This window comes from Typopeltis vanoorti, chromosome 14 (assembly GCF_054136105.1).
Source record: "Typopeltis vanoorti isolate ZY-2024b chromosome 14, IOZ_Tvanoo_1.0, whole genome shotgun sequence".
Classification (NCBI taxonomy): domain Eukaryota; kingdom Metazoa; phylum Arthropoda; class Arachnida; order Uropygi; family Thelyphonidae; genus Typopeltis; species Typopeltis vanoorti.
In genome coordinates, this window is record NC_143562.1 from 115,778,588 (window position 1) to 115,794,423 (window position 15,836).

Consider the following 15,836-nt stretch of genomic DNA (forward strand, 5'->3'; position numbering starts at 1 on the left):
TAAGGGTTATCACAGGCTTGCAAAATGTGAAGAGAGGTCTGGCTTTGGCAATTAACTTGCATTTTATAATAAAGTAACAAATGAATGAGACAAGGGAGGCTCACTAGTAATATTTTTGAACTTTGAAGTGAAGGAGATGGAGTTGGTTAGACTTTATAAATAGAGATTTACAGATAGAAGCAAGTTTCCATTCTAAAATTATTTTTCTTCCTCTCAACTCCTAACATTATAAGTCTCAGATATGACCAACCTTTGAGTACTGTTCCTATCCCTACATTTGGAGTGGAACACCCAAGACCTCCCTAAGAATTCTTGATGATATTCAGAAGAGAGAAATCTACTTAATAAATGACCCTTAACTCAGCGATGGCTGTGCCTTTTCTACAGGTACTTGCATAGGCATTGCTCCTCTGCATTGGCTGCTGCCATTCCTCCACTTTGTTCTAACCATGTAAGAACTAGGGAAGCCACTGGCCAACACCTATATGCCATCCAGTTCCACTGAACAAAGTTCTCATCAGCTTCCTTCATTCCATCCACCTCTATTCTTTGAAACGATCTCCCCTATACTGTTTTTTTCGCTGAGTACAACCTCCCACTCTTTAAGAAACATATCAACAGGCTATATTATTCTCCTTAATCGCTTTCCCACACATGGCACTTGAATGTTATAGGTCTTGTGACCTTTCATAAGTGTTTGGGGATTATCATATAAAAGAATTAAATAAATAAAATAAACAGTAATGTGCACAACGTTCCAGAAAAGGGAAATGACAGTATCTTATGGAATGTCCAGGGATTTTGTTCTTGAGCTGTTAATGTTGAAATTATTTGTTAATAATACTTCATGTGATATGAAATGGAATGTTCAGTTGGCTAATTAGACTTTCAGCCTGGACAGATAAGCAAGACTTTTGTTTTAATGGCATTAAGTGCTTCAACACCCTTCCAAATGTAAAAAGTAAATGCTGCATGATGTACTACTTGATCTGCTCCAGGAAAAGTATGACATTTAGGATCTAGGAGTGATGATGGTCAACAGAGATTGAAGCTCAGAGATCACAGAGCTAGTGATGTGAAGAGCACATTGCAAGTCATTGTTATGATAACACAAGGACAGTGGAAGGAAGAAATAAAGAGGACATGGTTTTAACACCATACCAGGCTTTGATTAAATCCCATTTGGGCTGCTGTGTGCAAATTAGGTTGACTGATTTACAATATGAAGAAAACTGAGAAGTATAACTAATGCAATATGAGAATACTTTGAATGTTGATCATGAGTCCACGGCGAGTCCTTGGAGGTGTCGTGTAATAATAAAAGTATACCTTGACATGTTCCTAATATTACATTAAAAAAATTCACCTTTCCACCATCAAAAATGGAAAGGAATCAACATATCTTGTCGAAACATTTTTTTTTTAGATCATTTTCCTACATTTTCCTAGTTAAGTTAACTATTTTAATCAGGTCAAAACACAAGAAACTGAACGATACTAAAAAACAAACATAGAGTTTATGACAGAATATACGAATACAAAGTAAAATAGCAATCACAATACCCATAAGTTTTCAAAGATTCAGTGTTTTAAAAGCTATACGTAGAAGTAACCTGACATGCAGAAGTAAGGATGAAGGATGTCATGATTCCATTGTACAAGACTTTGATCAGACTCCATATAGATTATTGTGTGCCGATTTGGTTGCAAATGATGATGAGTTGTTAGGGAGGATTCAGAAACAATTGACTAAGTCAGTTTCTTCTGAACAGATTGAGAGAATGCAAAGTACAAAGCCTAGTGGACAGGAGGCGGGGGGGACATGATTGAGACGTAAGTTGGTAACGGGTAAATAAGAGATTAATATGGATGACATTTTGCATAGAGTAGAGAGAGAGAGAGACAAGGTTAGAACAAGAGGCCATCCCTGGAAGCCATATAAGGAAGGAATGAACAGGGGAGTGAGAAATCAATTTTTTTGCATTGAGAGAGTGGTAGAAGATTGGAATGCACTGTCTGAAAGTGTGGCAAGTGCAAAGTCAAGGTATGATGAGCTGTGCATGTGACAGTGGGATCTCCTGCGATGAGTCTCTTGACTCCATGGAGGTCTGATGGCAATGATAATGATAATAATATGGCTCAAACATGGTCTTATTATGCATTATACAGTTATGACACTATATGAAAGGCAAAAATCATGCAAAAAGAATGAAGATGAAGTATTGGTGAGAAGACTGAAAAACACTTAATATGAATAATTATTGCATGCTGAAGTAGAATCTCGTCATTTGCTTTGGTGCTATTTAATAATAATAGAAAAAAAGGTTGGTTTCTCATCACAGTATCTCAATAAGATATGCTTTTCATATAACAGCACAGCTACATGAGTCAGATGCCAAAATTCTTAAAACACTGGCCTTCCAAAAACTTAAGGATATGTTGATTACTGTTTTACCTTGAGTTATGTATTTCTTCACAATTTTTATGCTTAATTAATACTGAAGTTACTTGCATCCCTCTCTGACAAAGGTAGCTAGATTTAGACTGAAATCAAACACACTTTCCATATTTGACTATATACCTAGAACACTTTCACTCTGAATGATAACAAAGACTAATTTACACTCACATAGGTTTGTCGAGCGTAACATATATGAGCTGGAGCTTTAAAAAAAAAAAAACATTTAGCAGGACTGTAAACAACAGTTAGAAACTTAATCTGACTAAGATGTAATGAAAAATTATCATTTTCAAACTTTTCCACCATTATAATCTTAGCCAAATAATTATAATAATTAGAAATTACCTAAGCAAGTCTGATAATTTTGCAAAAGTAGATATCCTTTTAAAAAAAACATGGTAATTATTTTTAAAATTTACACTCAGATCAAAAAAAAAAAAAAAAAAAACTTATAGGACTAAAATTTCACAAATGCTTATATTCAAATGAACTTTCAAAAGCTTCACCAGAGATACAAACCAAAGGAGTAATGAAAATAATAACAGCAACAATAATAAAATACTAACATAATAATGATTTTTTTTGTTTAAAAATCATCTTACAAATACAAAAAACATAAATTTTATATACTTATGAATACCTGCAACTGTTAAACGAAGCTAATTTTAAAGTAGAATAATGTCTACTTTGAATTTTACAAAATTACAATATTATGCAAAACGAGATGCAATATTATCATTATTAGATGAAACATCATTATTTAAGTTATTTAAAGCAGTATTTTTAATGCTGGGTGAATGTTTTTTCCCACAAATTACATAGTGAAATTTTGTTGATAACCACCAAACAAATGCCACAGATGCAGTAATACTTGCAGCTATGAATCCAATAGCAATCAGTATTCCACTCAGAATGAGCACACCAAATGTTAATATTGTTCCTAAAAAAAATAATAAAATAGTTTATTTTAATAAAATAGTTAATTCACTGTTGGGTGCAACAACGAATTAACTTTTTAACTGGTAACTGTAAAACAGGATAAAAATGAGCACAAAATAAATGCAATTCATTTTGATCTAATAGGATGTATTTTTTGCTGAATTAAGTATGGATAGTTTGTGCTGTATGTAGAAAAAAGTTTCACAAGGAATATACTCATGATTCTGAAAGCAATAATGAATGTATGTATGAAATGGTCAGCAGAGGAAAGGAATGGAATGGCCTGGGATGCGTAGGGAGAAGCTGAATCTGGGGGAGCAGGGGGGATATATGGGCAAAGGATTATGATAGTGAGCAGACAAGAACAGGTATGGAGCAGTTACACGAAGGGTATGATCAAGAAATGGATCACTATGCTTATTTATGAATGCTAGGAGCATAAGAAATGAAATTGTTCCATTGATTGAGTTTATTTGCCTAAAAATAGTTGGAATAAGTGAAACATCGGTAGATTAGAATGATAAAGTGACTGGATGCAGGGCTGGATCAAGAAATGAATTACCATGCTTATTTATGAATGCCAGGATTATAAGAAATGAAACTTGTGTTGATGGAGTTTATTCACCTGAAAATAGTTGGATTAAGTAAAATATGGTTGGATGAGAATGATAAATTGACTGGAATAAAAAGGAAAGGTAAGAGATGTTGCTAATGATAGCAGGTGAATTATGTCCACACAGGATTGAATTCAAGGGGAAAAATAGTGGCAGTGATTTTGAAGCAGTATATTGTGATGTGGAAGCTGATATGATGAGATATTTAGTTAGGCTACTATAGATAAAAGGAATGTGGAGGGTAGAGAAAAAAGAAATGTATAAGCTAAGTGGCTTAGTGAGGAAGAAAAAGCTCATCATTATAGGTGATTTTAATTATGGCAATACGGATTCAAATAAAGAGATAGCATCAGGGAATAAGGAGAATGAATTTCTTGAGTACTTAAGTACTCAAGAAATACTTAAGGGACAGCTATCTTAGGCAATATATAATAGAGGACACAAGAGGGTTGAGAGTCTTAGATCCGATCATTTCATCAGAGAATAAGATTGTGAATGAAGTGTCTAATCTTCCTGGAGTTGGTGAGAGGGATAATGATGTGTTCACCTGGGTTGTAGCAAGTCATATAAGAACTTCTGTGAGGAAGGGATGTATGTGGAACTATAAAGACCAGTGCTTATGAAAAACTCAGGAGACAAATGAGAGCAATAGCAATGAAATAGGAGTTGGACATAAAGGAAAGAGAGAGATGCTGCTTGAGCACTGATCAAGAGATATTTGACATCAGCAATGTCTTAGTGTATTCCAAAGGTGAAAAGGCTAAATAGGGTAGGAGTATAATGGATAAATAAAGGGATTAAGCATATCTGGAAGAATAAGACATTGTAGAGGCAACAACACAAGGTGAATATTGGTAACAGTCAGTGGCATGAAGAGTACAAAGAGAAGACTAGGAAGGTGGAGTTGGTAAAGACAGCAAAAGTACACAAAACAGCCAATCAACCCAAGAAAAATCCTTGTGGATTTGTTTTGATTTGTGGCAAGTAGAAGAAATAACTGAATACTTTTTTTTTCTGTTGCTCCCATCCACGAAAGATTATTAGCAAACCTATAGCACATTTTGTACTGTGGGTAGGCTATGGATTTTTCCCCCCCTATTGTTATCAATTTTATGCATTTTTTTGTAATTTTTATATAGTGAAGAAACCCTGTTCTAGAGACCAACCATGAAATTCTTTCAAGCCACTTCAAGGCTTCCAATAAATGAGGCAGTGGTCTCACAGTAGGTGATGAAATTCCTCTCCCACCTAAAGACAATCACAACATCTAAGCCCATGGTGGGATTCGAACCAGCAGCCTATTGGTTGGTGAGTGGGTATGTTAATCACTTGACCAACCAGGCCAAATTATGCGAGGATGACATTAGTGGATAACAATGGTAGATTGATAACTGCTACAAGGGATAGTTGAGGTATTCAATGAGAGAAGTTTATCAGATATTTCATCCTCATGAATCTGACATAATGAGAAGCTTGATTATAAAGAGTATGGTGAAGGAGAGACTGACAGTCAGTGAGTAGGAGGTAAACTTGATGTTAATAAGGGAGCAGTATTTGACAATATATCACTGCATGTTTTGAAGGAATGCTTCAAGGAATTAATAGTACCATTGTTTAACATTAACAACAGGGTGTGGAAATAAGATAAAATTGTCCCACTTTACAGAGGGGAGAGAAAAGGAAATAAGCCTGAGGCTACAAGTTATAGGCCTAAATGTCTGAGGTTGTGGTTAAGGAATTAGAGAGGTTGGTGAGGACTAGAATTCAGAACTGGGTTGATAATAGCAGTACTATCTAAGATGGTTGGCATGCGTTTATTAAGGTGTGGTCATGTTTCAGCAATCTACTTACATTCTACAAGTAAGGAGAGATGCAAATACAGTGATATACTTGGATTTTTTAAATGCCATCGACACACTGCCACATGACAAGCTGGTAACTAATCCAAAATGGATGGGATTGGATAAGCAATTAATAAGTCAGATAGGTATCAGTGGGTTGTGTATGGGGGGGAATCCCAAAAGAGGAAGATCACCAGTAAAATACCACATGGGTCTGTTCTGGGAACACTGCTGTTTAACTTATATGTTAATGTTAATAAATGCAATTAATTCATTTTGGTCTGTTTGGTCTCTGTAATCTACAAACAATTTAACCACACAATGAACATTCCATACACCAAATATATGTACTATGTACTTTCTTGATTATCCATCTTTGAATAATTTCTACTTCTTTTTTTTATTTCCAAAGATGTCCAAGTGATCAAAGAGCACATAAATGAAGATATCACAGTAATAAAGCTTTATTCTATAAACAAAAACAACAGCTCCCTTCACAGGTGTCCTTCTCAAACAGCAGTAATCCTTTGTGTTGTTTTTAACTTTTTTTTTTTTTCAATATAATCAAATTATTTCTGCACTGAAATTTCTTCATAGTTTCATCAATGTAATATATAGCATGTTCCCCTCAAATTTAAAAATGCATAACCTTAACTAGATATGCTATCACCTTTACTTGCCTATATAGAGTAGGCAAGGCTGTTTTCTTCTGGAGACTGAGGGGAGGAGGAGTTTAATCTACATCAGAAGCCAATCAGAGATAGCTGGCTCAAGACTATCACTAATTATAAACAACATCCGATGAAAAGAGAATAACAAAGTATATTATTTGTCTGAAATAATGTGGGTTCTATGAAATGATATTCATTATTACCTATCTGCTCAAATCCTATTCCATGAACTTTGTGCCAGCTTCAGTTACTGTTGATATTCCCAGCTTAGATTCATTATCAAAGTTAATATTCCATTAAAGCAATCTCCAATGTCATTAACATGAAAATTTAAAAAACTGCCCAAGTGTGACTCCACTGAGTACATTCTCCAACTGCAATGCACATGGTGTCACATCTAATATAAACTGAAAACAGGTATAAATTGATAATTTCTTGAAGAATGAGAAGGTTTTATCCCTCCACATCAAGAATCCAAAATTTTTTTGCTGTGTGACATACCAATGACAACATCAAGAGAGGAGGAATTTTTCCTGACTTTCTTTCTCCAAACATAAGAACAACTATGATCTCTTTACCCATCTTAATGAAAATGCAGCACCATTTTTCAAATTAATAAACAGTGATTCCACAGATGAGCTTGTGTTTTGTTTTAGAACATGTGAAAGAAAACATTTTTCAATAAACTTTTCTTTATAATATTCGAGATTTTTAATAATTTTTAAAAATGTAATGGATAGTGTTGCGTTTATGTGTTAATTATACTGTTTTTTTTTCAGAAGATTCCCAAAAGAGACATTTTTAATTTTTTCAATTAAATGTTTTGTTACATTTTTTTCCAATTTTTTTTAATTGGAATGAAATTTACTAGATTTAAAAATTTTTCTCAAAAAAAGTTGCAAAAGCGTTTTCATAACATTATCAGAACACAATTTATAACATTATAACAGCAACATAAAGCAATGTTTAGATAATTTCACTGAGTAAAACAGCGGAAGAGAGGGGAATTGAAGAAAGCCAGTAGAGTGTGGAAGAAAGGGACAGAGGGAGGAGGGAAAGTGGGAGAGAAATGAGAGAGAGAGACTGGAAGCCATAAGAGTCAGGAATGCCAGTGAGAGAAGGATGAATTAATCTGTTTGGAGTGTCATATATGGAGATTCAATGATTTGGAGGGTGTGCAGAGTACTGTGGCAGAGGAATACTTGTCTGGTGGAATGATGGAGAGTGTGGCAATGGCAGTGAATAGGGATGAAAGTGTAGAGGAGATGATAGTAATGATCGGGATGAATGACCTGAGAGGAAGCGTTAATCATCTAGCTTGAAGATGATGTTAGACATCGTGCACTGGAAATGTGTCAGAGGAAAGATAGCGAGTGTGTTGATCTTGTATGATAATGAGGAGTGGAGGAAAAAAGCAGTGATAATGAATGAGATGATAGCAAGCATGTAGTGGAAGAGAGGTCTGGAATATGTAGATACATGAAGTACATTTGAGGAGAGGGCTGTATGCAAGAGATGAATTACATTAGAATGAAGACAGATGCAGAAATTTGGAGAGACTGTTGTTTTCTGGGCAAGGGAGTGTGTCAGGCCAGGGAAACTAGAATTGCATAGGTGGAACCTGGTAGGATGGCTCATGTGGAGATAGTGACTTACAAAATGAGAGGGTACACCTATATTACAGAGCCAGGTGGAGTATGTTGGGGGAGGGAGTAATAATGGTTATAAGAATACTGGCAATGCACTGGTTTTTCTGTATACAAATGCTAGGAGCAAGCATTAAGAATAAATGGAATGAGATATTGTTATTATTATTACATTCTCCATAGAGTCGGCAGACTCATTAATTCAGGTTCGTTCAACTGACAACACGTTTATCACACCCAATCTTAAAATTCTTAACACTCCTTGCATTATCAACACATCCTAGTAATGCATTCCATTCACTGACAATTCTCCATGTAAAAAACCTACTCCTCCAAACACCCCGATTTCGATTATATGTAATCGAAAGAATACATATAACAGACCTCATACTTAACGAAACAACTGAAATCTAAATTAAAGTCATGGAATGACAATGCCACCGCCATTTTTTGCAGGTTACTAAGTCTAATAATAACGATTTCGTAATTAAGTTTTGGCAAAAAAAAAATCCCCCACACTAATAAAACCAGTAGCGCACAACTTTTACAGCCTCTCTTACTCAAACAATTATGCATATATATTTAATTATTTCTAGAAAAACTTATCCCAATCAGGAACTCTTCTTATACATATCACTGCGCTTGACTCACGAATGCCGTCTCTCCAAAGTTTGTTGGTATCAGTGAAACTTGGTTAATTGAGGAGTATGTTCAAACAGGGACAAAAATCAAAGGATATAGCATATTTCAGCAAGATAGGTAAGGTAAACACGGTAGTGGAGTGTTACTCATGATAAATTAATTTTGTGCTCTCAGGGTGGAGAATCTGTGGAAATAACACTAATGGATTTGAGAGTAAATGGTGCGAGATAGATGTTTATAAGACAAGATATTTAGCGAGATTTTGCTATAGACCAGGGAATACAGATGGTGATAAGCAGGAAATGTTTAGGGAAATAAGTTTAGAAAGTGCAAAGTGAGTGATCGTTATGAGAGACTTCAAATGTAGTGATGTAAACTAAGCAGAGGAAACAGTATGCAGAGTAATAAGGGAATTGAATTCTTGAATTTCTTAAGGGACAACTGTCTTAGGCAGCATGTGGTAGAAGGAACATGAGAATCAAGAGTTTTGGATTTGGTAATAGCATCAGAAGATCTGATTGTGACTGAGATGACATACTTGCCCCCTGTTGGTGAGAGTGACCATTCAATCCTGACTGGGAGAATGAATAGGCATGTGGAGGTGTCAAAACAGAAGGAAGTTATGTGGAATTATAAGGCGACTATCACTGACTTAGAAACCCACTTTCAGCAGTACAATAGATGAAAGAACTTGAAGGAAGAGAGGTCATTAGTGCATACTTAAGAAAATATTGTTGACAGCAATGGCAGATTGTGTACTTCGAGTGAAGAAGCTAAAGCAATCTGGAGTTAAGTGGATGACAAAAAAGGAATAAAAGGTCAATTGCAGAAGAAAAAGAGATTATGGAAGGCACATAAAGAGAGAAGTGGAGAACAGTTGCATGAGGAATATAAGAAGATATGGTTAGAAGAGGATGTATTCCAAACACTGGGTACATAAATGTCAATAAGGCACAGGGACTAAATGGAATTTCACAATGTTTTAAGAGAATTTGCTATGGAACTTACTGTGCCATTAACTTGGCTGTTTACGAAAATGTTGCGATTTGGCAGGTTCCTGGAGAGTGGGAGGAGAGTAAGATAGTACCATTGCATACGAATGGTGGTAGAATTGAGGTATCAAACTATAGGCCTATTTATATTTCTACTGCAGTTGTTAAGATTTTGGTGAAATAGATAAGAAATGGGCACATGAGGGTAATATTATTCATGCAGGCCAGCATGGATTTGTTGATCTTGTTTTGGTAATCTGGTTACTTTTTATAACAGAATAACAACAGCAGTGGATAAGGGTAGGGCATTTTTCTGGATTTTTAGTTACATCATATGGGTTTGGATAGCAGGTCCGTGGATTGGTGATTGGCTCTCTGATAGATATCAGAGTTGTATATGGGGGAGGGGGCGATGCAGTATCACGGAGTAGGAAGGTTACAAGCAGAGTTCCATATGGAGTTTTGGCATAATTACTGTTCAATCTTTATGTCAATGATATTGTCACAGGACTACAAGGAGATGTTCAGTTGTTTGCAGATGATGTGAGGCTTGGGAGTGTTATTAGTAACAGTGCTGATGTTTTGGCTCTTCAAGAGGATCTGAATAAGCTGGAAAAGTGGGCAAATGAATGGGTATGTCAATTTAATGGAACTAAATGTAAGGTTTTAAAATTTGGGATCCACAGTTAGGATGCTTCATGCTCACTTGGTGGAGTTATACTGGAAGAGATTTAAAGTTTTGAGGATATACTGCAAAGGTTGTGAAGACATCTCAGATAACTGAGGCAACATTGAGGAGAATATTAACCACAAGGAATAAATGCACTGTCCTTTGTAACCTCGGAGAGGGTGCAGAGATGGATAACAAATTTTATATCAGGACTGTATAATGTTGATTATTAGGATAGCTGAGGACACAGAGACTGCAGAGTTGGTGGATAAAAGGCAAATGGGGATATAATTGAGACATTTAAGCTGTTGAAGGGGTATCATCATATAGGCCTTTTGGTTGTTCATCAGTGTGATGTGGGTGAAAAACAGCCTCTGGTTACATGATATAAAAAATTTGAAACCTTTTCTCTACTTCTACTAACCGTCTATCATTCTACACCCTAATATTTCAGACTTTCTCTTGCCCCTCTATTATTACTCTAGGCCAGAAGTGTCAAACTCAAATTAGATTGCAGACCATTTGCTATAAAACTGTATCTCAAGTGGGCCGCAAAAAATATTTGACTAAAAAAACCTGCGCTAATTAGAATTGAAGGGAAGTGAAAAAATGAGTATAAATAAATTTGAAAATTAATAACAAAAATTTTATTTATTCTAAGCATTACAAGACATAAAATAATATTATAATGATTATGACAACTCAAAAAAAAATATAAAGAATATTTTTATTATATTAATATTTACAATAGATAGCATTTAATCCAAATTAAAACGAAATTAAATTTTATTTATATAAATCAAATATTTATATATTTATACATTCTAAAAAAAAAGTATAAACTCTCATTAATAACCATCACAAAAATTTACAGAGCGTCTTGTTAGTTTGAAATTTTTTGTGTTTGCATTGAAATAAAATACTTCTATATATATATATATATATACACTTGCATAATATAATTATAATAATTTAATTTCAGTATTTTATTTTTTTCCCAACACTTGACAACATTTATTATTAACCAGCCTGTCAAAATTTGGACTCAAAGATTGTGAGCATACGACCATCATTATGGCAGAAAGGTTGACGTCGGTTAATCTTGATCTGTGGGCTGTTTTGTTACCTTTCATACATGAGAATAATTGTTCACATAAATAGGTGCTTCCAAAATAACATTGAATATTTGCTGCAAACTTTTTTTATTTCCGGATATTTTTGACCTAAATAACTGTATATTTTTGGTACACCAACTTCTTGGTATTTCGCTTTTAGAATGGAATCATTTTAGAAATCAATAAGTTCCATTTGAATACAAATAGGAGCTTTTTCGCAATTAAAGGAAAAAGGATATGTAAAAAGCGAAAAAACTTCTTCTTGCTCCTTGAAATCTTTAAATCGCCTATCAAATTCTTCTTTTATCTTTTCTAGTTTGGGACAATACTGAGAAAAGATAAAACTTTGATTCTTATTGTTCAACTGCACACACATAGGAAAGTAATTTAGAATATTCTCTTTTAAATGATTTGGAAACAAAACTAACATTTAAAACTTGCCAGTGCATCATACATGTGTGTTATTAACTGATCTTTCCCCTGAAGTCTGACATTTAAATCATTCAAATGTCCTGTAATATCAACTAAGAATGCCAGATCTTGTACCCATGTCTGATCATTAAGAAATGCAACATCATGATTTTTCATTTCTAGGAACAATTTGATCTCCTCTAAAAGTTAAAAAAAGCTTTTTAGAACCTTATGACAAGTTAACCAATGAATCTTTGTGTAATAAGGTAGCCCTTCAAATTCACTCTCCAAGTCTTTTAGAAATTGTGCAAACTGGCAGTGATTGAGGCCTCTGGATTGGATGTTCACGGTATTTGTCACAGGCTTAAGTACGCTGCTCATTTCCAACATTTTGGAGCACAGGACTTGCTGATGAATAATGCAGTGGAAAGATTGCAGTTTTGGAATGTCTGGATACATTTCCTTTAACTTTGCTGCAAGTCTTGATACAAAACCTTTATTTTTGCCTGTCATTGCTGGAGCACCATCAGTTGTCACTGCTACGAGCCTGTTTAGAGGAAGTTGATATTTTTCAAAAATGTCTTCCGCTGTAGTGGTTCCATGAATGGGAATCATTTCCAAGAACTCTTCAGTAATATTCATATTGTCATCGCAAGCTTGACGAAACAAAGCAACTTGAGCCACGTCGTGAATATCAAAACTTTCGTCAAGTGCAATTGAAAAGCACTGTACGTTTGTGGATATTTCTTGCAACTGGTCATGCAGATTATCTGCCATTTCGGTTATTCTTTCGATCACAGTATTTTCGGACAAAGAAATATCGCGAAAGACTTGCACATTTTTGGGACATACGTTTCCGGCTTTTATCATACATTCCTTAACCAAGGAACCATCACTAAAAGGTTTGAATGTTTCGCCAATAAATAGCTGATTTCATAACTGGCTCTCACTGCTGATTCATTATCTTTCATAATTTTTGAAAATACTTGTTGTTGACTTTGAAGTGAATTCTTCATACTTCTTAATTTTTCTTCTCTCAGTTTACCCTCAAAGCGTGAATATTGTTCTTTGTGAATTTTATCGTAGTGCCTTTTTATATTATATTCTTTGGCGACACAAATTGTTTCGTTACAAATAATGCACACAATTTTGTCCTATGTTTCAGTGCAGAAGTAATTTAATTCCATTTTTCTTGAAATTTTCTCCTCTCATCAGCAATTTTTCTTTTTCTTGTTGGCTTGGAAAGCGACATTGCATCGGTGAATAAATATAGTATTAATATTATTAACAATTTTTATAAAATTGTTTGAATAAAACCGCAAAAACTGTAGACCAGTGCACGATACTATTGCAAATAAAAATAAAAAATAATAATAAAAGGGATTCTCTCACTGCAAGACTGTCGTTGAATCGTGTTCGGCGGACTGACTTCAAAGATCACTGATTGACTGTAGCAGGCAATTATAAACTCATAGTTGAATTCCCATGAGTGTGTATGTTGCACGTCACATGAACAGCTGGTAGCCAATAGAATTCAACTTTTTTCAGTACGCTACCAGCAGCGTACTGAAAATTAACAATGAAAGCATAAATATAGTTTACGATTGATTATAAACGGATCTAACATTAAAATTGCGATATAAATTTTTATTACTGCAATTATATTATAGCAGGTCGTTGCATACATATTTTAACTATAAATGTCGTATGAAAACGAATAAATCGATACCGTATTTACTCAAATATAACTCGCACTTTTTTCCCCAAAAAAATTAAAGTTAAAAAATCATGGTGCGAGATATATGCGGGGATTTTTAGAAACTAAAGTTTTCAGAAAAAAAACTGAAAATGGGGATGACTTACCAAGAATCTCCTCTTTGTTATAGCTACTTCCAGCCTCCAGAGCGGTTTCCTTGTGTGCATCGTCAAAGTCATCTATCCAAATAGCGTCATCTTCTTTCCCATTATTCCAAGTAAAAATTACAAGTAATTTACAAGATTTTAGATACGTAATGAACACCCCTCACGAATGTCTGAGAAGTGAAAGGAGAACGTGAAATAGGCAGCAATGGTAGGCATAGAGATAGAACAGCTATGAAGATGTGGATATGATTGGTGCGGTATTAACAAAAGATTGCATTACCAAAAAACAAAGTCAAGTTGACATTTTTGAGCTGAAACGCTAATTTTCTTCAACCAAATTCCATAATATCTGAAACTTTCTTAACAACATTCACTCTATATGTCTTAGTTTTAACACGTTTACAAATTTTATTGCAGCTTTGTGTTTGAGTTAGTGGGGCACTCACACATATCTAACTAAAAACAATAGATTTTAGTTGGATACTGTGTTTGCCGGTGAAACATATGGTTTGCTTAAGTCTAAACAGCATGGTTAATGTGGGAGGGGACATGTGATTCATAAGTTAGTGCCGTTTTTATACCAGTTGTCTCCAATTGCAGTTGGGGAAGGCATGTTGTTTACTGCAGGGAGCGAGTTATTGTTCTGACACGAAAGTGGTTAAACTTTATTTTCGTGTGCAATGTACAGTACATGCAAAACTTTTAAATTTCTTTTATCATAAAGTAAAATCAGGGTACAGGGGTGCGAGTCATATGCGAGGGCGAGTTATATTCGATGGATGGAACACGTTCAAAGAATGAAAACAGAAAGATTACCAAAACAAGCCTTAAAGTAGATTACCCTCCCCCCCATTAGTACAGACATTCTGAATAATGGTTGGCTTGCCTTCTACTTACTATGGATGGAATATCAAATAGCAGTATGCTCTAATCTATTGCTAAATACTGTCAAAATGTGGAATGCAGTGAATTTCTTATCTAGAACTTAGAAATGATATTCACAGGTTAGAAATTGAGGGCTTCACGACTGCTGCATACTGTTGAGGTGTCAAAAAATGGAGATCTGCCTGCCACTGAGTACAGCAAGATTCTGCAGGGTTAATCCTCCTAGACATCGTTCAGAAAAAACAAATAGATTCAAAGGCAATATATCCATTCCTTACATAAGTACAGTTTTACATAAATTAGCAAAAGTTCTAAGAAAATACAATATCAGAACCTTGTTCACTCCACTTCCAAAGATCCGTTTCTTAATAAGCCACCCAAAACCTTCTCATCATCATCTCAAATACCCTGGTATATATAAAATATTGTGTGATTGTGATATTCCTTATTTTGGGCAGACAGACAAATCTGTTGAATTGCATATGGAAGAACACGAGGGAGATTACTTACAAGAGACAGCGAGCCAGTGCATTATCAAGTCATATCCTTTTCTCGGCTAATCTTAATGATGAAAGCCAAAGTCACAAAGTCTGCTGGGAAAAATCTACTAACATCTTCTGTTGCAATGATGAACTGGAGAGAAAAATCGTGGAATCTAGGGAAATCATCTTCAATCCTGTTCATCTAAATAATAACTTGAGCTACAACCTCCCAGATAGTCATTCAGCTGTAATCATGTACAGGCATTCACAAGATGCTACTAGCATGTACTTTCCCAACAATACAACAAACGAAAGAACAGTTTTAAATACAACCACAACGATTTAATGTCAATTATGTATAGAGACTCTCTATGATGTTCATAGTTTATTTAAGCTTCAGTGTTTTATCTTTTTTCTTTCTTTTATAATGTCACCTGATGAAGGCTGTTACAAGCCGAAACCAGCTGTGTTTTTATATTAAAACTTTTTTACTTAAATCTCGGTTCTAGTCATTCAATTCTTTTTAAAAAATATGTGTTAACCGAGTTAATGATCATTCTCTCATATATATATATATAAAAATAAGAGACGAGATCTTAATTTA

The 15,836-nt window shown here is 34.7% G+C and overlaps 1 protein-coding gene across 2 annotated transcripts in view; it reads right to left on the reverse strand.

Moving 5' to 3' along the window:
* Positions 1–2,924: 2,924 nt before the first annotated feature.
* The window catches only part of LOC150099852 (uncharacterized), an 86,085-nt gene continuing 73,173 nt past the window's right edge, over positions 2,925–15,836 (reverse strand). For both annotated transcript variants that reach the window (XM_090404377.1, XM_090404378.1), the window contains exon 3: positions 2,925–3,401. In XM_090404377.1, coding sequence (XP_090260503.1) covers positions 3,172–3,401 — 230 coding nt within the window. In that variant the 3' untranslated portion in view covers positions 2,925–3,171. The remainder of the gene's footprint in view (positions 3,402–15,836) is intronic.